This window comes from Macaca nemestrina, chromosome 12, assembly GCF_043159975.1.
Source record: "Macaca nemestrina isolate mMacNem1 chromosome 12, mMacNem.hap1, whole genome shotgun sequence".
In the NCBI taxonomy this organism is placed as follows: Eukaryota; Metazoa; Chordata; class Mammalia; order Primates; family Cercopithecidae; genus Macaca; species Macaca nemestrina.
In genome coordinates, this window is record NC_092136.1 from 83,747,229 (window position 1) to 83,765,906 (window position 18,678).

An 18,678-nucleotide genomic window follows, 5' to 3' on the forward strand; every position below is an offset into this window, starting at 1 on the left:
CAAATAAGACATAGATTATCTGATTATCAAATTTATCTTTACAATTATAATCATGCTTAAACTAATTTTGCTGTGTGGGAGAATGTCTCCTTTCATCTTCATTTCCCAATGTAATATCACTCAACAATATCAGGTAGAGGAATATCATTCTAAAGTTATATTAAGAAAAAAATGCAATTAAAGTTTTGTAAACTACACTGAAACAAGGCTATCTGGATATCTGGTTTCTGAAGGACCACAACTGAGAAGTCAGTTCTCATTTCCAGCTTCTCTCTTCTCCATATCAGAGGTCCATCCAACTCAAGGTAGGTTTAAAGAAGAGCATAAAATATGAGTGAGGCTAGGGTCACAGGCTTTAGATTCAGCAAACCCGTTCCTGAATGCTAATTCTACCGCTTGTGACCTTTGGCAAATCCCATAACACCATATACCTCAGTTCATCTATGAAATGCAGCTAATAGCCAGGTACAGTGGCTCACGCCTGTAATCCCAGCACTTTGGGAGTCCAAGGCAGGCAGATCACAAGGTCAGGAGATCGAGGTCATCCTGGCCAACATGGTGAAACCCCATCTCTACTAAAAATACAAAAAAATTAGCTGATTGTGGTGGTGTGTGCCTGTAATCCCAGCTACTCAGGAGGCTGAGGCAGGAGAATCGCTTGAACCAGGGAGTCAGAGGTTGTAGTGAGCTGAGATCGTGCCACTTCACTCCAGCCTGGTAACAGAGGGAGACTCCATCTCAAAAGAAGAAAACAAAACAAAACAGAAAAAACAAAAAAACAAGGAATTGCAGCCAATAAGAGTATTTCAGAAGTAAGAATTAGGTGAGATTGTACATGTAAAGTGCATACAATAATGCTCGAGTAAACTGCTTAATAGTCATTACTACAAATAGTCACAACTTTACAGTGGTTTTGTGACCAACTGTCTTGCTCTCCAGCCTACTCTTGCCTTCCTTCACTTTGGCCATTTCTCTGATCCTGCCCTTTCTCTCTGTCTACTTTCCCTGACCTAATAAAAGTTGTGCTTTGTGCTCTGCCAGGGTGGGCAGCAGTTATGAGACCTCAGAACAGGTGTTACTGTCCATTTTGCTGCTTGATTCACCTTCCAGGTGACAGAGGAGAACTGCAGGGTTGCATTTAGCATGGACAAACACCTGTCCTCTCTGCCACCGCAGCTAGGCGGACACTGGCGCTGAGTCATGCTGCTGCTCACAACTGAGGAGCTTTGAGAGACTCACAAGCCTCTAAGAAAGGGATCTAAGAGTACAATCTATTCATTCTTCTCTCCAGGTTAGACCACTCTTCAATCTACTATGAGGCAAAAATAGAAATAATATGATCAGTGAGGACTGGTGAATCTTCAATATCAGGACACTTGTTATGCCTGAGATAAATTTCAGATTTTGCATTTAAATATATTTTCAAAAATTATTTTTCATGGGAAAAATAAACTTAGTATCTAACTCATTGTAAACCTACATGATTTTATAAATATAGTATAATATGTATTACATAGAACATATATATACACACAATATATAGTATACGCAAACACACAGAAGCAGAGTATTATTTACCAGTGAGGAGCTCGAGATCTAGAATCACATAGGGTGTCTAATCATAGTCACCTACTGGTGATATGTTTTCTCTCTAAAAACTAGTAGTAATAATCTCACTGGGTCTTCACATTCACAGTTCTCAGCTCATAGAACAAATTCAATAAATATTAACCATTGTTGTTTAGACATGTAAATATATAGTGGGAGTCTGGAAGGCTTCTTAAGCTTTCTCTTCTGCAATCTAAATGGTTCCAGTTTGATTATATCTTTTGATATATTTCATAATATTAATTTTCATATTTTCCTTTATAATTTACCTTCCTAAATTCAGAATAGCACACATAATACTTGTTGAGTCTGATTGGCACAAGTTAAAATATATGATACATCTCAGTGTTACATATAATACTTCTCTATGAAGACTATTAATATTACCAGATAAATAAAAGTAATTTGATAGCAAGTATAATATTTAAACACTTTATTTAACTCATTTTATCCTCAAAGTAAATTCATTCATTCTTCACCATTATGTCATACATTATTAATTCTAAGAATAAACATTTTTACACATTTTACCACCTGTGAAATCAAGATGCATCTTGCAATTCATGATGTGTTATGGTTTCATTAGCAATCTTTTTCTTAGTAATAGATGAAATAATGATACATCTCATAATTGATGACAACCTCAAATAAATTAAATAGCATATGAAAGACAACTACGTGTAAGGCATTCTTTTAGACCCTAGAAATATGTTGAATAAGATTGAGAAATCATTCGTTTCAAATCTACTGAGGATTGCAGAAAAATGAAGATAATTACAAAAAATGCACAAGTTGCTGTGGGAGCTGAAGATAGATCCATCCTGGGCTTGTAGAGGCTAAGGAAAGTTTCCTAGTGATGGTGATGTCACCTAAGGCTACAGTGGAATTAGTGATGGGTATAGCCAGGCAGTGATTGGCTAGTTAGCCAAACAGATTAAGCAAAATCCTGGAAGCTAGAGAGAGCATGGGCCATTTAGGGATTTGAAGGTAGTTCAGAATTCTGGATTTAAAGTGCTCATAGAAGAGGGACAAGGTATGATGATAGAGAGGAAAGCAGAGGCTATATCATGATGGTTTTCGTAGATTTTATTGATATTTGAACACTGTCTTGAGGACACTGGAGATTTGCTGAAGCATAAATGTTATTTCTATTTGACAGATGAGAAAACTGAGGCCAGAGAAGCCAAATGACTGACTTCAGACTGGAAAGCAGAGAGCAAGGCTAATTTAATCCCCTCCCTCTAAATCTTTACCCGAAGCCTGATGCTCTTTATATTCTAGTAAGATCACTAGGACATAATTATCTTTTCTTGGTCCTACTGTCAGCAAATGCATTACTAGTTTATCCTTCATCTTAGTTTATGTTGAATTAATGTGTTTGGTTTAGACAAGAGGGAGAGTAGAACTAGTGTGCTGTTTTTTAAAAAGTTTTCCAAAGTGAGCCAGGCATGGGTGCTCACGCCTATAATCCCAGCACTATGGGAGGCTGAGATGGATTGCTTGAGCCCAGGAGTTCAAGACCAGCCTGGAAAACATGGTAAAAGCCCATCTCTACTAAAAACGCAAAAAATTAGCCAGTTGTGGTGGCACACGCCTACAGTCCCAGCTACTTGGAAGGCTGAGGCATGAGAACTGCTTGAACCCAAGAGGCAGAGGTTTCAGTGAGCTGAGGTCACATCACTGCACTCCAGTCTGGGCCATAGAGTGAGGCCCTGTCAAAAAAATTCAAAAATAGTTTTCCAAGGTGAATATGGCCTAATGTCAGGGTATGTGGGCTCGGTTACATCACTCATAGGGTATAAACTGCCAAGCTCATCTACAGGTGTGTCTGTTAAAATTACAAATATTGACACTAGTCTTTCCTATATGCATCATGAAAGTACTTTTCATAATGTGCACTTAAAAGATAAAGAAACATAAAAATCAAAACAAAAACAAATGAAATAAGCATTATATTGCTGATGGGGTAGTGAAGGTTCACAAATTTGGATATTTTAATACTCTTGTATATTACTATGTAACCAGACATTGCACTTCCAATTTATCTTAAAGATTATTCAACTGGCCTTTTAGAGTAAGACAATCTGGAGATTGCCTAATTAAACGATTTAAGTTGAAACGTGACAACAGGCATAGAAGTAAATACTAACTTCTGAATTAATTTCACAGGGTCAAAACAAAGAAGAAAGGAATAATTATTTAAATGGAGGTATTCTATCCCAGCCAAGCAATCTGGATTTCACATTATCACTTTTAAAATAAATTCATTCATATAATTTGTTGGTACAAATGAGCTTTTTAATGAAGGAATAACAAAGAATCTCTTATGTAGCTTTTTTAGAAAAATGTCAACGTGAATCACCTAACATCTTTGATTTTTTTCAAAAAGAGAGCACATATATAATTGCCAAGCATTTAGGTCCTTTTTGAGTAAAGACATTTTTGAATTATATAGGAATAAGCAATGAATACAAATGTCAATGTTAAGGTTATAATGATATGACAACTAAAAGCTATTCAAATAGTATAATAGGTGTCCTGGCATAGCGGCTCATGCCTGTAATCCCAGAACCTTGGGAGGCCTAGGTGGGTGGATCACTTGAGCTCAGGAATTCGAGACCACTTTGGGGAAAATGGGGAAACCTCATCTCTACAAAAAAATACAAAAATTAGCTGGGCGTAGTGGCACATGCATGTGGTCCCAGCTACCCAGAAGGCTGAGGTGGGAGGATCACCTGAATCTGGGGAGGTTGAGGCTGCAGTAAGCAGTGATTGTGCCACTGTACTCCAGTATGAACTACAGTGAGACTCCATCTCAAAAAAAAAAAAAAAAAAGAATAATAGGTGACAAAACAAGTTTGCTACACTTAACTAATGATAGAGGACAAACAATGTAAAATCTTTAACAACATTAAAGAAAACTGTTTATTCAATATAGTTTATGTATAGTCTTATCTGAAATAAAGAGGTTGAGTTACACAATCAGTAACTTTGATTCTGTAAACATTATCACTTTGAAATTCTAATATAAAAGAGAGGGACAAGATAAGAAATGATGAGTAACCTTATTCAGACAAGACAGATTAGTGGATCCAGAAGAATGATGAGTGGAAGGAGGAAAGCGCTAGAGATACAAGGAGTCAGTTTTGGAATACCTTGGGCTGACTTGGTGCAAATCCCAACACTGATACTTACCACTAGTCCTGTGACCTTGGGCTAGCTACTCTTCTCTCTAGGATTCAGGAAAAATATTTTCTATTTAATAGGGCTGTTGTGATAATTAGATTAATTTTTACGTATAAAGAAGCCAATGTATATGGTATATGGAGATTATTATCATTAATATTATTATTGTTGTCAGCATTATGATGGTCATTTTGTGATGCTACTGAATTCTATTGACATTAACTGAGGCAAAATAGTAGACCAGACAACTAGTAATAAGTCACACTGAGTGTTTAGGATGGCATTTAATCTTGCACATTCCTAATAACTAAGAGCTTTTCAATTAACCCCAACCTTGAGGAAAATACTTTTCAGTGTTAAAATAGAAGTGAAGGGCTATAGTGAGTTCAGGTTGCTTTATTAGAGTGGGAAGAAATAAACTGTTACCTACTGAAGAAAAAAAAAGAAAAAAAGAAGAAAAAGAAAAGCTCAAAATTTACAGAGGGTACTAAAAATCACAATCATTGTCCATTGTAAAGATATATCTCCCCAAATGCTAAAACATGATCTTTCACAATTAAGTATACAGGTCATTTTCTAAACAAAATTCAATAATAATCTTATTTTATACATCTTCTTCCATCTCTTGATAAACCATGACAACATATTGTTAGTAGCACTTTATATGCCCCACTGTTTAGAAACTATATGATCTCTGATGTTATAGGAATACATTATGTAAATTAATTCAGCTTGTTGTATTATTTGTTAACTGTCTCCTCAGCTAAAGTACATACTGAACCCTTAGAAAAAAAATTAATTTAAAATTGTAGGTTTAAATAAGCTATATTATAAAATTAGGTATACAAAATAAATGAACTATTTCCATTTACCAAGCATCGACTGAGTGCCTACATTTTTCGAGGCAACACACCTTTTAATTTATTTCAGGAACTCTGTGAATACAAATTCCATTAAAAAATGCCAAGATGTTATTTCATGTTGCTTATCATGACCTAGTGTTCAAAATTAACTCCTCCTAGCTCTCTTGCTAGCACAAAGGCAGTAGAGTTGATTTTTCCTTTGGTCTTTATCACTCAGAGAGCAAACCTTCAGTTCTCTAATGTAGATTTCCTGATTTAAATGTATCTTACTCTCTGAGTAAGATAATTAAATAGTTTGAACCCTTGCAATCACATTTGGTTTCTTCTGGCTTGTTTTAAACATTAGCCATCACAGAAATGGATGGGACAGATTGAAAGCCCTTACTAGCTTCTTAAGAAGCAGAAGCTCAGATTACTTTGTTGTATCAATGTCTTTTTAGGTTCTATACACTGAATTTCATAGAGCTGCTATTTCCCACATTTGGGCCCAAGCTTGAAATAAGTGCTTCTGGGAGATTCAACTTTCTTTGCATACTAATTTGGCATAAGACATTATCTCCCAGTGGCTTTCAGAGCCATTTGTGGTCTCTGACAGTTCTCTCATCCATACAGCCTATAATTTTTATAGGAAGAAAGGACTTTTCTAAAACATTTGTTCCAATAAAAGACCCACCTACAAGTCTCTTTCCTTCAAAATTACTTGAAAGTCAAAACAAAACACAACCTCAAAAGCCCACTCTTCAATATATGTGATATTAGTTGATACATAATAGTTAGGCTTGTAATCTTTTTATCTGGGCTATATAGAATGGAGAAGAGACCAATTCTATCCCAATCCTCCCCTCACTCTCCTCCACCAAAAGTGTTATTAGATAACAAGTCCGTCATGTTCTATAATTGTCAGATCTGGACATTCTAAGAGGCTACAGCACTAAAGTCAGAACTCCAATAATATTTTCTCTTCTCAAGCTAAAGAAACAATCGTATATTGGTTCATCACTGGATTCTTGTTCATTTTATCATTTCCACTCTGAAGGAATGAATAGCAAGTTATAGTGCAGGCATCTTTCTAGGTGAGAGAAAGGATTGTGCCACAGGCCAGGAGAGCCATCTCTGGGTCAATCTCATGAGTTTACATAAAGCAGTAACGAGACTGGGCTGAAGATCATATCCTCAGAGGAATATGAAAAATCTGTTTCACAAGATTTTGTTACCTTTGGAAGTTTCCCCAATGCCTATCACATGGGATATTGATTCCCTAAATATGACAGTTTGGACAGTGCCCCAGAAAGCACTGGAGAAATTAGAGATGTAAGCTATCATCTTGTTATCTCCAAGCATGTAATATACCTTAAGACTTATAGGCCATTTTAATTTCTCAGGGAAATATAACTAACTAGGTAAGTCTACACAGAGATTCTCTGGAAATGACTGGTCATGCTGAACACAAGAAATGCAAATCTATTCTTTAAATGGCCACAACTACCTGATTATAAATATAATTCTTGCTTACTGTGAACATTTTGAAATGATGGCTTAGTGAAAAGATAACAAGCACCCCTGTAGAGTCTAGTCAATGTTACTGAGAGTCCCAGACATATGCTCCTAGGACACACACTGTAACACATATACTTTAGAAAAGCTCAGGTATTTATAATGTCCACTTCAGAACCAAAGATCACAATAATAAAAATAATGCAGTATAGCAACAAGTTTACTAGAGAGCTCCCTGAACAAGCAAAAATTGCAGCTGCTCAATTGCTTTCATCCTATGTAATTTAAAGGAATCTCAAGTCTCTGTGAATACATTCTATCAATTGATGATTTCACCATGTATTTTGAATAGCCAATGATCTTGCTTAACCCTTAATGCTCCCCTTCCAAGCAAGCCAGGCTGTAAGTGTTACCCCTTTTCAAAGTGACACGGACCACATTCACAGTGAGAGGCAGGTTCTCACCCCAAGCAAATAAAGACTGCGTCTGTACTCAGACCAATGATCCAGAGCAGGCAATTGACAAATCGGAAAGGTAATTTTCAACCCCACTCTTTCCATACCTTCTCTGATTTCGCCTTCCTGGCATTGTGCACGAACCTGCGACCCAGCTTCTTAGCATACCAGATAGAGGCAAACATAGCGATGCCAATGGAAGGAATTCACAATCAAGCTGCCGCACAATCAACTTCCCACCTCGGCTCAGAGACGAACAGAATCAGGCTGGAGCTGTCACTTGCAGGCTGTTGCTTTCTCAGTTCCTCTCATGCTGGTTACCAGAGGGAGAGGGTGGGAGGAGGGAGGGGTTGGGGGAGAAAAGGCAGTCCTGTTTGGCCAGTCTGCAGGTATATTTACATCCTGCCAGCAGGAGGTCCGGGTGAGGCAGGCGCTGCCTTTGTAGCCAGCTCACACACATCCAGTTGGCTAAGTATTTGTCTGCAGTTCTTCGGCACCGGCACCGTCGCCACCAAACTCCATGTGTGTCAGGAGGAAGGGAAGCTGCAGTCAAGTCCGGACGCAGCTCACCTCCCGCTCTAGGCTTGGGCAGTTACAGTCCTCGCTTTGGCTTCCCTCTATCTTGACAGTACGTGCTGGCGGCAGTGACCACGTAAAGACAGAGCCACATACAGCCTCGCAGGTAAATCAGCCAATACAGGAACTGTCAGGCATGGGGAAGAGAGCTGCCAGGCAAGGGGAGAGGCAGAACCACCATGAACCTGTCCCTGCAGGCACAAACAGGTGTCCCTGGAACCCAATTCCACTCATATCCTCCAAGAGGACTAAGAGGACTATCAGGACGGTTAGGGTGACTGGAAACACAAGCATCCTTCTCTTGTCTCCTCCCCAGCTCCATTTGGTCCAAGGAATATAACTTCTCTGCCCACCAAACAGCCTTATCCACAACTTACAAGGTAAACACTTTATTTCTTTAGAGACTGGCCTGGGACAAAGGGCTAAATGAGCAGGATGAAGTGTTCTCCCAAATGCCTGAGTGAAGGTCCATAGTTTTATAAGTCATTAGTTTTACCTGTAAAAGAACTGAGGCCTCTATTACAAGATGGTTTTTTGGCATAGGTACTGGAGGATGGACAGAGGTTTAAATCGAGCGTTAAACTAAAAAGAGCAATCTACTCTTTTTTTTTTTTTAACCCCAGGTTTTCTTGTAGTGACATCCAGTGTTCAGTGGATGACTGAAATATCACCTTTGGGGAGGTAGATTTATGGCAACTTTTAAAACATGCTCCTTTGAAGAATTTTCACATTTTATTCTAACATTAAGTACTTCCATTATGTTAGTGTTTAGACTATTATGTGAGGAACTTTTAAGGTAAAGTCCATGCTAAGAGACAACTGTTTCCTCCAATGAGAGATAATGTTTTAGCCCTTTGCAGTCCTACCAGAGGACAAAAATAAACTGCTCATGATGGCAAGGAAAGCCTGCCTTCCAGTGGCACACAAACTAGACTCAATATAGTAAATGTTTTCCAGCTGATCTGACAGAAGCACCCGATGAGCACTGAAGAATCAAAGAAATGTCAACACACTTGCAGACACTTGGAAAAGAACTTCCTTCTCTTAACAAAGTCACTTGAGGTCTATTCCTTAAGAGAGTTTGATCTGTGGAATCAACAACAAAAAGTATATTGTAAAGGATTGAATACCCTCATAGGCAATTGGAGGTAGAACAAGGCAGTGTAAGACAGGACACTGGTAGTCAGAACCCATGTTCATGTTACTCACTAAGGTAACCCTTGTGCCTAGAACAGTGCTTAGCACAACACATTTAATCTATGTTTATTGAAGGAATGAATAATCTTGTTTCTGACCCTGACTTTTCTTCTAATTTATTTATTTGTTCTCTCTGGGTTCGATGTGCCTTATCTGTAAATTAAGAGAATTGGGCAGATATTTTTTTAAGTTCCTTTCCTGCCTATGAGTCTATGACCATTCTTGTGGGTCTTCAAATAATATTGAACAGAAATATCGAATGCTCACCAGATACATAGGCTGTGGTGAAATCATGCAGTGTTCTGAAATGTCAACAGTGGTACCCCTGGGGTAGCCTAGCTTCTTCTATCTCCTTTAACATGCCTTGCTGCCAACCAGGGTTTGGTTTTTCCATTAGCTATTTCTTTTGCTTTATGCTCCTACAAGCACTCCTTTCCTTCAATTTCCTTTTGATACTCTAAGGCAACCCCTGTGCAAATTTCTCCATATCATACCCTGTACTCTTTGGAGGAAAAGTGCCACAGAAATCCAACGAATAAATATACATGGTAACTCCTGCTTAGTTTTCAAAGAGCTACTCAGCAGGGCCATAGCTTACTCTAATATTGCTGTGATGTGAAGGTATTTATTATTTCTGCACACAAGTTGGTCCAAGCCATGTTGTAGTTAAAAGTGTATACAAATAAAAGACTAAAGTAGATAAAAAGAACGAGGATAAACAATCGTCCCTAAGTTAATGATTAGAACATTTTGTTTTTAACACCTCAGATAGAATCAGACTATAAAGAGGTGAGACAAAATGCCTTGAACTTTCAAACCACTAATATCATAGAGAGAATCAAAGGGTGTTAATTTACTCTGATGGAGAACTGACAGATCATAATTTTTGATCTCTTTCTGTAATTTTTGCATTCTCTTCATGAGTTAAGACATCGTGGATCACTAAAACTAAGGCTTGGAGAGATCTTTGATGTTTGATCAGTTTATTTATTGGCTTTGCTTTTATGTTGAACCTTTAGTGACCTTTTTCACACACCTGACCAAGAGGCTTTATACATTTTTTTTACAGAACAAGATCCTTATAAAATAAATTGGCCCTGCCAGCTAAGAGATAACTTATGACAATAATAATTATTGTTTTTTTAAATAGGCAGTTGGGACTCATGCTCATGTTATGCAAATGCTCAGCAAACTATAGGTATTCAAAATATATTTGTCAAGTGCGTCTATGACAAAATAGAAAAATCCACAAACTGGGAAGGACTAGAAGACTCAATAGAAGAATAGCCATAAAATTTTCAGTAGCAAACGTTGCTTGAAAGATGGATATAATGTCAACTGAATGAAGTCATTGCCATATTTATACAACCATCTTCCCTGGCTCTCTGTGGGCAGATGTGTCTGCTGTAAAGGTGGCAGCTTCCTACAGCTAATCCTACTAGTCTCTAACCATTGCTCTGCTGATTGAGATAAATAACATTTGCAGCTCTGCTGTATAAGTAAAACAAAATTCTCAGACATTTTCCATCTGTATATAATCAGTACCAGGACAGACCTTTTCCTTTATAATTTTATTTTTAAAGCTTCTCCTATGACAGAAACCTACCAGTGCAGCTGAGTTTGAGATGCAACATTAATACATTTAAGCAGCTTTGGGTTCATGCCTCAACACACACACTATGTGAACCTCCTCTGAATTCTCAAGGTAAATACAATGTTTAAATCAAGCCATTAAGTATCATACATTTTCTGCCTAGCACATGAATGATTCTCTTTTAAAAATCATCTATTTATATCAGAGATAATTGTTTTTAAAAACAGAGTCAAAATTCAACCCAAGGAATTAATATCTGGTGGCCTGAAAAGCTATTTAGTTTCAGTGTTGAATATATACCAAACAAAATACCTATTGAGCCATAAATAAGTTAATGTAAAAAATTAATTGCACCAAGATTTTGATTGGTTTGTTTGCATATTTGATATGCATACTTGATAGTCCTTTGGCTAATGTCTGATGTTAGTAAATTATTATTATTATTATTACTCTTTTGAGACAGGACCTTGTTCTGTCACCCAGGCTGGAGTGCGGTGGTACAATCATAGCTCATTGCAGCCTTGAACTCCTGGGCTCAAGTAATCTTCCTCCCACAGCCTCCAGGGTAGGTAGGACTGTAGGTGCACACCATCACGCTTGGCAATTTTTATATTTTTTCTCTTTGTAGAGATGAGGTCTTGCTATGTTGCCCAGGCTGGTCTTGAACTTCTGGCCTCAAGTGATCCTCTTGGCTTGGGTTCTCAAAGTGATTAGTTGATTATTAAACAGCAAATGTGGAATATATACTACATAGAATATTTTGGTAAAGAATATATACATAATATTTAACTGCAATTCAGAGGAATGCCGAGGTCTTGATATTAGTTACTTAGTACAAAGTAGTAGAAAGGGGAAGATTAAAACAGCTATATTTTGCTCTAAGTACATATGTATCACGTGACTCATCTACATAACATATTCTCATTAGTACTTGTGTGAGTGAAAAGATAAACAGTGCTTTTCCACAAAAATGTATTGAATATTACTACGTGTCAAAACTTAGGGGCCTGTAAATGAATAAAGTACAATTCTTTTCTTAAAGAGCCCTATATAGTTGGGGACACATATATATCAAGAAATAAATTTCAGGAGTAAGAAAGGGGTCCAATTTCAGTTTTCTGTATATGACTAGCCAGTTTTCCGAACACCATTTATTAAATAGGGGATCCTTTCCCCATTGCTTGTTTTTGTCAGATTTGTCAAAGATCCAAAGGTTGTAGATGTGCAGTGTTATTTCTGAGGCCTGTGTTCTGCCCCATTGGTCTATATATCTGTTTTGGTATGAGTATCATGCTGTTTTGGTTACTGTAGTATAGTTTGATATCAGGTAATGTGATGCCTCCAGCTTTGTACTTTTTGCTTAGGAATTTCTAGGCTATATGGGTTCTTTTTTCATTCTATATGAAATTTAAAGTAGCTTTTTTTCTGATTCTATGAAGAAAGTCAATGGTAGCTTGATGGGAATAGCATTGAATCTATAAATTACTTTGGGCAGTATGGCCATTTTCATGATATTGATTCTTCCTGTCCATGACCATGGAATGTTCTTCCATTTGTTTGTGTTCTCTCTTATTTCTCTGAGCAGTGGTCTGTTGTTCTCTTTGAAGGGGTCCTTTATACACCATGGAATACTATGCATCCATAAAAAGGATGAATTCACGTCCTTTGCAGGGACATGGATGAAGCTGGAAGCCATCATTCTCAGCAGAGTAACACAGGAACAGAAAACCAAACACCGCATGTTCTCACTTATAAGTAGGAGTTGAACAACGAGAACACATGGACCCAGGGAGGGGAACATCACACACTGAGACCTGTCAGGGGGTGGGGAAGGCTAGGGGAGGGAGAGCATTAGGAGAAATACCTAATGTAGATGACAGGTTGATGGGTACAGCAAACCACCATGGCACTTGTATACCTATGTAACAAACTTGCACATTCTGCACATGTATCCCAGAACTTAAAGTATAATTAAAAAAAAGAAAGAAAGAAAGAAATTTCAGTGAAGAATGGCCTTGTTACAAATGTATGATGCTCAGGGATAAAATTACTGATTTTCAGTTTTTATATGATATAAACTCACTAATAAATGTTAGCTGGAGAAAGTGCAATAATTAGTGCTAATGTATATTAAAAAGCAAAAGAATAGCTAAATCTCTCTGCATGTTTTATCACTATGGACAATAGGAAAAAAATTGTCAAGCCATTTAATCACTCTAGGCTAGTGGAGGGTTGTTCAATTAGTAGTACTTTATGTTTTGAGGCAAAGGCTTCTCAGATCATGTAGATTATTAAGATCACTGCTACTAGTGAGATAAAGGAGCCTATAGATGACATGATATTTCATGTAGTGTAGGCATCGGGGTAATCAGAGTAGCGTCGGGGTATGCCGGATAGGCCAAGGAAGTGTTGTGGAAAAAAGGTTAAATTTACGCCTACAAATATGATGACAAAATGGGCTTAAAAAAAAAAAACATCACAGTCAATGCTACAGACTGTCCCGGCTGCAGATGGAAATATTTCTGCACCGAAGAAATAGCCAGTTGTAGATAAGTGTGAATTCCAAATAATAAACCCACTAACTCTAATTAGAAATGAACAAAGCCTATATCTTCTTCTCCTCTTAAAATAATCAAAACTCATTCTTCAACATTTGAATATATAATGTGCCTCTTATTTCATATGTTTAATCATATTTGGCATCAGAAATGTAAAGAACCTAATGTAACATTTACCTACCATCTAGATTTAATAAATGTTAATATTTTGTCATATTTGATTCAAATTAATTTTTTAAGAAATAAGTTCCTCATAATATAGGTAAAATCTCTTCACTCTACCTCCTCAAATTCATTACAAAATAATTTTCAATAAACACTCGTGTAACTCTTTAAGCACATATAAGTTTCTTTAGAGCAGGTCCTTCGAAATGTAATTGGTAGATCATAGAATATGTGCACCTTTAATGTTAATTCATTACAAATTGTTCTCCAATTGCCATTATTAGTAATTTAAATAGTTTATATTAGTAGTTTATAAGAGTTCAATATTCTATATAACATAGTGTAATCAGACATTCATGTTTCCCAAACATAATATATAATGTTAACTCTTTGTAGCCTTGATGTGCATTTTCTTGATTATTGGTGAGACTTAAGATGTTTTCATACATTTATTGGTCATTTGAACTTCCTTATGTTGATACCCCTTCCCCATTTTAAAATAGGGTTGTTTTGTTTTTTTTTTTTTTTTTTTCCTATTGACTTGTGAAGTACTTGATGTATACTGGACACTAATCTTTTATTATGGGTTTTGAATATATCTGTTTCCAATCTCTGACTCGTCTTAGTTTTATTCATGTTTTGTCATACCGAGCATTCATAAAAATGAAAATGATTGAACTTTTTCGGTGTTTTCTTTATTTTTTTATTTTTTCATTTTTATTATTATACTTTAAGTTCTAGGGTACATGTGCACAACATGCAGGTTTATTATACATGTATACTTGTACCATGTTGGTGTGCTGCACCCATCAACTCATCAGCACCCATCAACTCGTCATTTACATCAGGTGTAACTCCCAGTGCCATCCCTCCCCCCTCCCCCCTCCCCATAATAGGCCCCAGTGTGTGATGTTCCCCTTCTCGAGTCCAAGTGATCTCATTGTTCAGTTCCCACCTATGAGTGAGAACATGCAGTGTTTGGTTTTCTGTTCTTGAGATAGTTTGCTGAGAATGATGGTTTCCAGCTGCATCCATGTCCCTACAAAGGACACAAACTCATCCTTTTTTTACGGCTGTGTAGTATTCCATGGTGTGTATGTGCCACATTTTCTTAATCCAGTCTGTCACTGATGGATATTTGGGTTGATTCCAAGTCTTTGCTATTGTGAATAGTGCCACAATAAACATACGTGTGCATGTGTCTTTATAGCAGCATGATTTATAATCCTTTGGGTATATACCCAGTAATGGGATGGCTGGGTCATATGGCATTTCTAGTTCTAGGTCCTTGAGGAATCGCCATACTGTTTTCCACAATGGTTGAACTAGTTTACAATCCCACCAACAGTGTAAAAGTGTTTCTATTTCTCCACATCCTCTCCAGCACCGGTTGTTTCCTGACTTTTTAATGATTGCCATTCTAACTGGTGTATGATGGTATCTCATTGTGGTTTTGATTTGTATTTCTCTGATGGACAGTGATGACGAGCATTTTTTCATGTGTCTGTTGGTTGTATGCATGTCTTCTTTTGAGAAATGTCTGTTCATATCCTTTGCCCACTTTTTGATGGGGTTGTTTGTTTTTTTCTTGTAAATTTGTTTGAGTTCTTTGTAGGTTCTGGATATTAGCCCTTTGTCAGATGAGTAGATTGCAAAAATGTTCTCCCATTCTCTAGGTTGCCTGTTCACTCTGATGGTAGTTCCTTTTGCTGTGCAGAAGCTCTTTAGTTTAGTTAGATCCCATTTGTCAATTTTGGCTTTTGTTGCCGTTGCTTTTGGTGTTTTAGACATGAAGTCCTTACCCATGCCTATGTCCTGAATGGTATTACCTAGGTTTTCTTCTAGGGTTTTTATGCTATTAGGTCTAACATTTAAGTCTCTAATCCATCTTGAATTAATTTTCGTATAAGGAGTAAGGAAAAGATCCAGTTTCAACTTTCTACGTATGGCTAGCCAATTTTCCCAGCACTATTTATTAAATAGGGAATCCTTTCCCCATTTCTTGTTTTTCTCAGGTTTGTCAAAGATCAGATGGATGTAGATGTGTGGTGTTATTTCTGAGGGCTCTGTTCTGTTCCATTGGTCTATATCTCTGTTTTGGTAACGGTACCATGCTGTTTTGGTTACTATAGCCTTGTAGTATAGTTTGAAGTCAGGTAGCGTGATGCCTCCAGCTTTGTTCTTTTGACTTAGGATTGTCTTGGCAATGTGGTCTCTTTTTTGGTTTCATATGAACTTTAAAGCAGTTTTTTCCAATTCTGTGAAGAAAGTCATTGGTAGCTTCACGGGGATGGCATTGAATCTATAAATTACCTTGGGCAGTATGGCCATTTTCACGATATTGATTCTTCCTATCCGTGAGCATGGTATGTTCTTCCATTTGTTTGTGTCCTCCTTGATTTCACTGAGCAGTGGTTTGTAGTTCTCCTTGAAGAGGTCCTTCACATCCCTTGTAAGTTGGATTCCTAGGTATTTTATTCTCTTTGAAGCAATTGTGAATGGAAGTTCATTCATGATTTGGCTCTCTGTTTGTCTGTTACTGCTGTATAGGAATACTTGTGATTTTTGCACGTTAATTTTGTATCCTGAGACTTTGCTGAAGTTGCTTATCAGCTTAAGGAGATTTTTGGCTGAGACAATGGGGTTTTCTAAATATACAATCATGTCATCTGCAAACAGGGACAATTTGACTTCTTCTTTTCCTAACTGAATATGCTTTATTTCTTTCTCTTGCCTGATTGCCCTAGCCAGAACTTCTAACACTATGTTGAATAGGAGTGGTGAGAGAGGGCATCCCTGTCTTGTGCCAGTTTTTAAGGGGAATGCTTCCAGTTTTTGCCCATTCAGTATGATATTGGCTGTGGGTTTGTCATAAATAGCTCTTATTTTTAGAGATGTGTTCCATCAATACTGAATTTATTGAGAATTTTTAGCATGAAGAGCTGTTGAATTTTGTCAAAGGACTTTTCTGCATCTATTCGGATAATCATGTGGTTTCTGTCTTTGGTTCTGTTTATATGCTGGATTACATTTATTGATTTGCGTATGTTGAACCAGCCTTGCATCGCAAGGATGAAGCCCACTTGATCATGGTGGATAAGTTTTTGGATGAGCTGCTGGATTTGGTTTGCCAGTATTTTATTGAGGATTTTTGCATCGTTGTTCATAAGGGATATTGGCTAAAATTCTCTTTTTTTTGTTGTTGTGTCTCTGTCAGGCTTTGGTATCAGGATGATGTTGGCCTCATAAAATGAGTTAGGGAGGTTTCCCTCTTTTTCTATTGATTGGAATAGTTTCAGAAGGAATGGTACCAGCTCCTCCTTGTACCTCTGGCAGAATTCGGCTATAAATCCATCTGATCCTGGACTTTTTTTGGTTGGTAGGCTATTAATTATTGCCTCAATTTCAGAGCCTGCTATTGGTCTATTCAGGGATTCAACTTCTTCCTGGTTTAGTCTAGGGAGATGGTAAGTGTCCAGGAAATTATCCATTCCTTCTGGATTTTCTAGTTTATTTGCATAGAGGTGTTTATAGTATTCTCTGATGGTAGTTTGTATTTCTGTGGGTCTGTGGTGATATCCTCTTTATCATTTTTTATTGCATCTATTTGATTCTTCTCTCTTTTCTTCTTTATTATTCTTGCTAGTGGTCTATCAATTTTGTTGATCTTTTCAAAAAACCAGCTCCTGGATTCATTGATTTTTTGGAAGGTTTTTTGTGTCTCTATCTCCTTCAGTTGTGCTCTGATCTTAGTTATTTCTTGCCTTCTGCTAGCTTTCGAATGTGTTTGCTCTTGCTTCTGTAGTTCTTTTAATTGTGATGTTAGAGTGTCAATTTTAGATCTTTCCAACTTTCTCTTGTGGGCATTTAGTGCTATAAATTTCCCTCTACACACTGCTTCAAATGTGTCCCAGAGATTCTGGTATGTTGTATTTTTGTTCTCATTGGTTTCAAGGAACATGTTTATTCCTGCCTTCATTTTGTTATGTACCCAGTAGTCATTCAAGAGCAGGTTGCTCAGTTTCCATGTAGTTGAGCAGTTTTGATTGAGCTTCTTGGTCCTGAGTTCTAGTTTGATTGCACTGTGGTCTCAGAGACAGTTTGTTATAATTTCTGTTCTTGTACATTTGCTGAGGAGTGCTCTACTTCCAACTATGTGGTCAATTTTGGAATAAGTGCGATGTGGTGCTGAGAAGAATGTATATTCTGTTGATTTGGGGTGGAGAGTTCTGTAGATGTCTATTAGGTCTGCTTGCTGCAGAGATGAGTTCATTTCCTGGATATCCTTGTTAACTTTCTGTCTCGTTGATCTGTCTAATGTTGACAGTGGAGTGTCGAAGTCTCCCATTATTATTGTATCGGAGTCTAAGTCTCTTTGTAAGTCTCTAAGGACTTGCTTTATGAATCTGGGTGCTCCTGTATTGGGTGCATATATATTTAGGATAGTTAGCTCTTCCTGTTGAATTGATCCCTTTACCATTATGTAATGGCCTTCTTTGTCTCTTTTGATCTTGATGGCTTCAAGTCTGTTTTATCAGAGACTAGGATTGCAACCCCTGCTTTCTTTGTTCTCCATTTGCTTGGTAGATCTTCCTCCATCCCTTTATTTTGAGCCTATGTGTGTCTCGGCATGTGAGATGGGTCTCCTGAATACAGCAAACTGATGGGTCTTGACTCTTTATCCAATTTGCCAGTCTGTGTCTTTTAATTGGACCATTTAGTCCATTTATATTTAACGTTAATATTGTTATGTGTGAACTTGATCCTGTCATTGTGATATTAACTGGTTATTTTGCTCGTTAGTTGATGCAGTCTCTTCCTAGCATCGATGGTCTTTACATTTTGGCATATTTTTGCAATGGCTGGTACTGGTTGTTCCTTTCCATGTTTAGTGCTTCCTTCAGGATCTCTTGTACGGTAGGCCTCTAAGCATTTGCCTGTCTGTAAGGGATTTTATTTCTCCTTCACTTATGAAACTAAGT

General features: G+C 37.3%; 1 protein-coding gene across 27 annotated transcripts in view; it reads right to left on the reverse strand.

Annotated features, from left to right (window-relative positions):
* LOC105468849 (discs large MAGUK scaffold protein 2) overlaps positions 1 to 18,678 on the reverse strand; it is a 2,241,192-nt gene that overhangs the window by 973,643 nt on the left and 1,248,871 nt on the right. The window contains exon 1 of one of the 27 annotated variants that reach the window (XM_071075920.1): positions 7,714 to 9,407. The exons of 25 other annotated variants lie outside the window; for them this stretch is intronic. In XM_071075920.1, the coding sequence (XP_070932021.1) occupies positions 7,714 to 7,791 (78 nt within the window). In that variant the 5' untranslated portion in view covers positions 7,792 to 9,407. Of the gene's footprint in view, positions 1 to 7,713; positions 9,413 to 18,678 lie in introns of those variants that run through there. One more of the 27 variants, XM_024788729.2, reaches the window with a different exon arrangement.